The sequence below is a fragment of the Dendroctonus ponderosae genome, unplaced genomic scaffold (assembly GCF_020466585.1).
Source record: "Dendroctonus ponderosae isolate FM_Combo_2020 unplaced genomic scaffold, Dpon_F_20191213v2 Dpon_F_20191213_1, whole genome shotgun sequence".
Classification (NCBI taxonomy): domain Eukaryota; kingdom Metazoa; phylum Arthropoda; class Insecta; order Coleoptera; family Curculionidae; genus Dendroctonus; species Dendroctonus ponderosae.
This window is the reverse complement of record NW_026017110.1, coordinates 43,300,058-43,307,528: the sequence shown is the minus strand read 5'-3', so window position 1 is coordinate 43,307,528 and position 7,471 is coordinate 43,300,058. Positions and strand designations below refer to the sequence as shown.

General features: G+C 35.7%; 1 protein-coding gene across 2 annotated transcripts; it reads left to right on the top strand.

The window, feature by feature from the left end:
• The first annotated feature begins 1,907 nt into the window (after positions 1 to 1,907).
• Positions 1,908 to 6,434, top strand: LOC109539089 (4-nitrophenylphosphatase). Of its 2 annotated transcripts, none has more exons than XM_048670580.1 (6): positions 1,908 to 1,995; positions 3,319 to 3,490; positions 5,263 to 5,386; positions 5,440 to 5,650; positions 5,708 to 5,852; positions 5,908 to 6,434. In XM_048670580.1, exons 1-6 carry the CDS (start codon positions 1,908 to 1,910, stop codon positions 6,092 to 6,094), a joined length of 927 nt encoding a protein of 308 aa, XP_048526537.1. In that variant the 3' UTR covers positions 6,095 to 6,434. The 2 variants fall into 2 exon arrangements, with proteins under 2 accessions (XP_048526537.1, XP_048526538.1); XM_048670581.1 differs by lacking the exon at positions 1,908 to 1,995 and adding an exon at positions 2,524 to 3,230.
• The last annotated feature ends 1,037 nt before the right edge of the window (positions 6,435 to 7,471 follow it).

Sequence of the window (7,471 nt, the reverse complement as noted above, 5' to 3'; positions counted from 1 at the left end):
AGCTGTAGATTCCAACGCACATGCTCTTTTCACCACGAGGATGACATGAGAGCTGTGTCGTCCGCAAAAAGAGCCAGGGTCGTATTGGACGTCCTTGGAATGTCACTGGTAAAGATGTTGTGTAGCATCGGAGAGCGTACCGCTCCTTGCGGCACTCCAACTTCTGTGCTTCTGTCCTCTGACTGTAGTTCCCAACTTTTACGCTGAATGTCCTTCTGCTAATGTAACTGTCGATTAACTGGCACATTTTCTCACTAATAACTGTTTTCATCATTTTATAGATGAGTCCCTTTCTCCACACTCTGTCGAAAGCTCTTTCGACGTCCAGAGCTAGGATGTCGGTTGTCATCTCCTGGTTCATCTCCTTGGCGCACTTTTCCACGTTCCTGAGCAGCTGAAGTTCAGTGGAGTGTTTACCACGGAACCCAAACTGCTCTGGCGGCAGAACGTCAAACTCACTCTTTTCCCTCGTGAGCCTCCGCAAGATAACTTTTTCCGCTATCTTGCTAAGGCCGGACAACAGACTGATGGGCCTGTAGTTCTGAGGGAAAGTCCGGTTCTTATTGGGCTTCGGGAGCATAATGATGTCTGAGTGTTTCCAGATGCGTGGGACGTCTCCAGTTCTGAAAATGGCATTAATTAGATTCGTGACAGCTACCAGTCCTTTTCTCGGCAGGCTCTTGAGCATTTTCGTTGTAATTCCATCTCTCCCAGGGGCTTTCCTCGTCTTCGAGTGCCTGATGATGGCTGCCACTTCTCCTGGTGAGGTTGGAGGGATACAGATGTCCGCTGTCTTTGCTCGGAGGTTCCGAACGGCCCTTCTGACGATTATCTCGTGCCCGTCTTCTTCGTCTGGATGGTTGTTTTCCCTGGCCTCGCTCTCGATGGTATCTGAAAAAACTTCAGCTTTATCCTTGTTAGTGTATACCAGACCTTGCAATCCGTGTAAGGCTGGTATCTTGGTGTCTTCTTGTCTGAGGGCCTTTTGCACTATCCAAATGCTTTCGTCTCCCTGATGCGTCCCTCCCATCTCTGGTTTCGGTGGTCCCTAAGGGACCCCTTCAGAATCTGTTCCTGTCGGTTGAGGGCAATTCTGTTGGCCTCTGTGGGCCAATTTAAGGAGCCTTCAAAACTAAATAGCCCAAGAATATTTGAACCTACCCTTCTGCTCCAAACGTTAAACCCAAATTTAATTTGTGGTCTCCTTTGCTCAACGTGGTGGGAATTTGTTTGGGTGGAACTTTTCTATTATAGACTTGCTACATCCAATTTCGAAATAAGGGAACGCTAACGCTTAAAACGTATCTGCTCCTGATATTCGCTCGCTATCTCCTTCAACATTCAACTTTGCTAGTAGAGAGGTACCTACAGCGAATTACGCATTTTTTATAAAAAAGCCATTTTTAAAACAATTTATTTTCCAGTTATTTTACAGCATCTGATAGACAAACTATTTTTAGATGTTGTGTAGCAAGCAAAGTTAAATTAGCTAACGCCGACTCATGTAGTTAAATTAAGTTTCAAATACTCAAACATTTACACTCAAAAATAAAAAAGAATTACAATGCTAATGTTTTTCTGAACAAGTTCTTAAAACACCTAAGTGTTTTTCAACTCGATATTTTCGCCTTCAAACATTGAATTGAATCCAGTGGCGCCAACAAAATTTGATTTGTTGAGGTTCGCAGTTATATCTAGTTATAGTAAAAGTGTTGCGCCTATGAAATGCGATAAGCGAATATATTGTTCCTAAAGAAATGTAAATTAATGACCCCAGTTAATCTTTTCTCAAAGTATCTGTTCAGATAGCTATTTTGTCATCAATTTTTTAAACTCTAAATCAGATAAGTTGATTCAGTGTACTGCAAAGGTTCCAATTGAAAAACCAGCTAGTTCAGTTATTAGATATGGCTGCTAAACGATTACTCGATTTACCGAAAGACGAACAGCTCAATTTTTTTAATTCTTTTGATACAGTACTTTGTGATGTAGATGGTAAGTAGAAAGCAGAGAATATTACGAAATGCATTCAAGTATACAGTACAGAAAGGGTCTGACAACCTATTTAATTAAACAGGATTAACGTGTAATAATATTGTGATCATTTAAAAACAGCATCCAAAAGCGAAACTAACTAACGCAAATAAATTCATAAATTTGCAATCATTTTTCATCAGTTGAACTGAATGTGAATTTGTTCTTATGTAAGACTCATGTTTTAATGAAATGTGAAATTGAGTTCTGCCGTTTTGGACAAGCGGTGAGTTCGTGAGTGTCGTGGTACAAAAACTACCAGAACTTTTTATTTGGTGGATGGAATCAACTCATTTTTTTTGGTTGATGCACTAATCACTTATTCACAATTTTGTGCTCTTTGTAAAATCTTATCACATGTTCTTGCGAAGAAAACTATTTCCGTTTTTTGCCACTTAACAATGTTAGACATTAACTGCAGTATCCTTTTGATAATGTGCTTACGGGACACCCTGTATATTAATCATCTCGTCCATCAAATTAAAATTTGTTAAAATTTACCGAAATTAAAACGAATGTTTTAGTTGACTTTATACAGGGTGATCTAAAATTGGCATCACTCCTCTTAAAAATTTGGTAACGAGGGAGTGCAGAAAAAATAATTTGCTGTAAAAAGTCCACTCACTCACAGTTTAACATTCATGAATTACAAGAAATTTTTAATCTGCATGGGTAGAAACACAAAGTGAGCAAAGTTGCCGAAACAGCGACTTTTATTAGACACAGAGTTCCTTAATACGAGTAAGTTCGAGTCCATCGAAGTAAGAACATCGGCGCGAAAACTTTAAGTGGTTTTCTAATCATGTGGTTAATACTTGTTTATATCAAACTCGGCCCGTTTTTAATCGCTTATCGTTCAGCAATCAGTGTCTTCAGTCGTAGACGCTAATGCTTTCTTCGACAACTTAACTTCCTCAGAAGGCACAATTTGCTTGTACTAAATAACCCACCGTAGGTTCGGGCGTATTTCATATAGCAATTATTATCCATTTTGTGATTGCTGTTTTAAGTTCTGAAAAGCGCAATTTAAAAACTAACCTCAAATACGCTTTAAAAAAGCATTTTTCGTCAAACAACTATCGAAAGCGAAGGTTCAAAAAAATGTTCGCAATGTTTAGCTACATTATTAGTTTGCCCAATCTCCGGCAACCCATCAAGATGAATTAAGCCGATTCTGAATCACTCTGTACATGCACGTATGTATAATTATCACTAAAATGATCAGGCTTTATAGAAAATTGTCAGCAATTTCAACATTTAGTCATGTCGTTTTTGGAATTTTAGGTGTATTGTGGCTGCTAATCGGGCAGATAATAGAAAGATCACCCGATGGTATTTTAGCTCTCCGAAAGTTGGGCAAAAAGTTTTATTTTATCACCAACAATTCCTTGACGCCCATGGATTTGTATTTGCAGAAAATGAAAGATTTTGAAATTGCCAAGGAAGAAGTGATAAGGTAATTGAAAAACATAAAAAATCATTTTGGAGCAAGAAGTTTCGAAAATAAAAAGCTTTTGACTCATTACCTCTTGATAACTTTTCAACAATCATATTTCTTGTTTTGTACTTGTAAAAATAAACTGTTTTACTGTTATTTGTTTTGTTGCAATTTTTTTTTATTTATTTATTAATATTATTTACTAAAACTAGTCAAGCATGACCAACCATCAGTTTGATCTGTAATCTTAAACTTAAGGTAGTTAACTAAGTCAGTCCATTGACTTTCCAAGTTTTAGCCTCACAGAAGATTGATAATATTTACACGCACACCATGCTCTGCCCTTAAAACGTAGAACGTATTGTAGAACAATAAAGATATAAATCTCTTAATCACGAATGCAAACTCGCTCATCATTGAACCAATATTATAAGCAAAATAATACGCAAATAACTATAATAAGCACAAACATGTTTTCTAGAGAACGTTTTCATTTCCTGTCGGTTTGTCAGTATAATATTTATACCATCTGCACTTTTAAAAGGGTTCAAAATCCAAAATAAGAAAATTTATTATTCTGGACCGTATTTAAGGAGTACAAAGAAAAAGCAAGGAAAAATAAATATTTGTCTTAGCTTAAGCAAGGTAATAATAGAATACGCTCTTAATGAATCACTATATCAAATTTAATGTTTCAAATTATGTGGGATATTTAGTAACTTTTTATTTAAATTGTTACTCTCATGAATTAAACTTGTCTAGTTTTTCCACTTCATTTGAAAATTTCTGTTATTGAATATTTATTAATTTCTTGTTTATGTGTTTTACGGTATTCCTTTCTATTAAATATTGTTAAAGTTTTCAAATTAGCATTACATTATTACTAGTCTTATTGAAAAATGTATAAATAATTTAAGCAATTTTCTATCAAAACTACTGCGATACAATGTTGTAGTTACGTGGCAAATTTCAAAACTTTGTGACTAAAAACATAGCAGAAATTTCGCTGAATTCCTGAAAAACTATCCAATTTGGGTTGAAAATGTATGTAATAAAAAATTTTTGAAATTTACATAAGAATGAAAAAATCAAATAAAATTAACTCTGGAACTTTCCTGACGCACTTTGTATTTTTTTAAATATGCCCTTTTATAGTACCTACCTTTAAAATAAAATGAGAATTTTGAAACACATAATACCGGTTAAGCGTAAATTTACTTTACTATATCGTTGGGACACCCTGTACATGTGCTTTTTAACTATTCGATTGAAAAATTTGGACTTTTTGCTTAAAAAAGCACTTGTTCAAGATTTCGAGTTTTAGGGAGAATCTCAATTTTCAATACACAATTCATTTTTTCACATTTCAATTTATAATAGAGTATTTTCAATTCCCCAGTGCACCAACAGAAATCGATTTGCCTGCATGGAGCAACAAAGTGATGCTAAATGTAATGTCGGCAACTATGATTGAGCAAAAACTATTTTTTTGAATTAGGAAGTTTAAACAATTAATTTTCCTGTTATTTAATTTAGAGATCCACTATTTCAAAGCATTTAAAGAAGAAACGCTCAAAATTCAATTACCCTGTATGTTAATTTTTTTACGAAAAGTTAAATGAAACAAATGCGTTGTCACAAAGATCTTTTAATATTTAAGAACATTTTGTAGATAAATCTCTATAATTTGATTTGAACTTTGCATTTATGGAATAAATTTAAAAATATTATATGCGAAAGCTGGTGAAAAAAAACAGAGTTAAACAAATGTTTGTTCGTTGTTGTTTTAGACCTGTAGTTGCCCTGACTTGGTACTTGAAGCAATTAAACTTTGACCAAGAAATTTATGTAGCGGGCTCAACTACCATCAAAAAAGAATTATCCGATGCCGGATTCAAAGTAGCTTATGACGAGGTAGGTTCACCTAAATACCCTCCCTTGAGCTATTACTCACAAACTATTTTCAGGTTTCTCCTGTATGTGAAGGAAATGTGCCCAATCTTTTAAAACTATTATCCGACTTACGGCCCGATGTTAAGGCGGTTTATATAGATTTTGGATTTAATATCGACTTTATGATCCTGCAAAAGTGTATTGCTTACATCATGAAAAACCAGGCCCTTTTTATAGTGGGAATGTTGGATCCTGTTGTGTTTTTTAGCGAATTTCATTTAATAGGTTTTCACAACAACCGCATTTGATAAATATCTATCGTGTTACAAAACTGACTTTCAGGCGCCAAAAAATTCGCTAAAATAATCGAAGAAATCACAGGGGTAGAGCCTAAACTGATGTCAAAAGGTGGCAAAGAGTTTGCACAAGTTCTAAAGGACAATTTGGGGCCGTTTGATGCAAAACGCACGTTATTCATCGGCGACTCGTAAGCATTCGCCAGTTTGGAAACTACGGTGAAAAGTAAATTGGAATGTTTTCAGTTGTGTAACAGATATGCCATTTGCAACCGAAAATGGATTTCAAAAACTGATGCCACTGACTGGATTGACGCGAGAAGAAGACCTGAAGAACTGGAAATTCGACGAACGAATTAAGCCAGATTATGTGGTTGATAATGTTGGCGATCTGAGCACAATTATTGCGAATTTAGATCTAAACAAACTATAACACAACGTTTAAGTGGTGTAGGAAATGGCATCAAAAAGTATTTTCCACATTTTTAATAAGGACCGAGTGACTTAAAAATACAGCAAGCATTTCTGTCTAACGTTTCGCTTGCATCTGCAGCAGACAATTTCATAAGCGGTTGTAAGGTGGCCGCATTACGCAATAAATTCTATAAACTTTCCGCTGCAGACATTTTTTTGTTGGTTTGAACAACGTTTCTATTTAGGTCCTTTGGAGCAGTTTTCATTATAAAATATGGAACTAATAATTACTATTTTATTTCAAATTTCTTTCTTTCAAAGATCTATTGCAATTAATAAAGTGAAGTTGTTGGAATTAATTCGCTGTCTGATTAATAAAACTTAGGGCGTGTGTTGTACCTTGGGACAAAGGTGGTACGCGCGCCATTTTTTCCCGTAGAGCGAAAATGTTCGAATATACAGGGTGATTCAAAATTGGCGTCATTCCTCTCGAGGTGTTGTCTGGGGCTGTTATAGGAGTACAGAAAATATAGTAAAATAAATTAATTGTTATTAAAAACTGAGAAATTTGCAAAAAACTATATCAGAAATATGGCAGCAATGTTTTTCAAGGTAATTTGCGTAATTAACATTGCGCAAATACCTGTTGCTTCGTAATTATTTAAAACTCCGGTAACCATGGAATTATACAGAGTGGCAATAAGATAGACAAGGATAAACGGTAAATTCAAAAAGATTTGTTGCCGAAATGTCAACCTGTTCTCATAACCTCGAATTCTGCGGGGTTTTGTGTTTACATAACTAGTCCATACAACACCAAACACTTGAATGGTTAACCCCAAACAAGCTAGTGCCTGTGTAATATCCTTATTATCCACTCTTATCAAGCAGCTTCTCGTATTCAGTTAATTAACTCCTACTCCATTTGTATCTCCTTGTGCTGTGTGTATCGTACAAACGTGGTAGGAATGTAGCCCTTCCTTGGTATTTATTTGGTGCTTGGGAAAGTGTCAGTTATTGTGCTCTGAGTGCCCCTGGAAGGCTCTGCTGCAATTATGTCCAATATTTGTTTTTCCATGTATGTCCAATTTTTCCATGTATGGCACTCAGAGCAAAATAACTGACACTTTCCCAAGCACCAAATAAATACCGAAGAAGGGATACATTCCTACCCTGTTTGTACGATACACACAGGACAAGGAGATACAAATGGAGCAGGAGTTAATTAACTGAATACGAGAAGCTGCTCGATAAGAGTGGATAATACGGAGATTACACATTATTACACAAGCATTAGTTTGTTTGGAGTTAACCATTCAAATGTTTGGTGTTGTATGGATTATTTATGTAAACACCAAACCCCGCAGAATTCGAGGTTATGAGAACAGGTTGACAT

Excerpts from the sequence above, each read along its gene's own strand:
- LOC109539089 (XM_048670580.1), top strand. The coding sequence starts at position 1,908 with ATGGCTGCTAAACGATTACTCGATTTACCGAAAGACGAACAGCTCAAT. Across the intron at positions 3,491-5,262 it reads GCCAAGGAAGAAGTGATAAG|ACCTGTAGTTGCCCTGACTT; the intron begins GTAATTGAAAAA and ends TTGTTGTTTTAG. Across the intron at positions 5,387-5,439 it reads TCAAAGTAGCTTATGACGAG|GTTTCTCCTGTATGTGAAGG; the intron begins GTAGGTTCACCT and ends AACTATTTTCAG.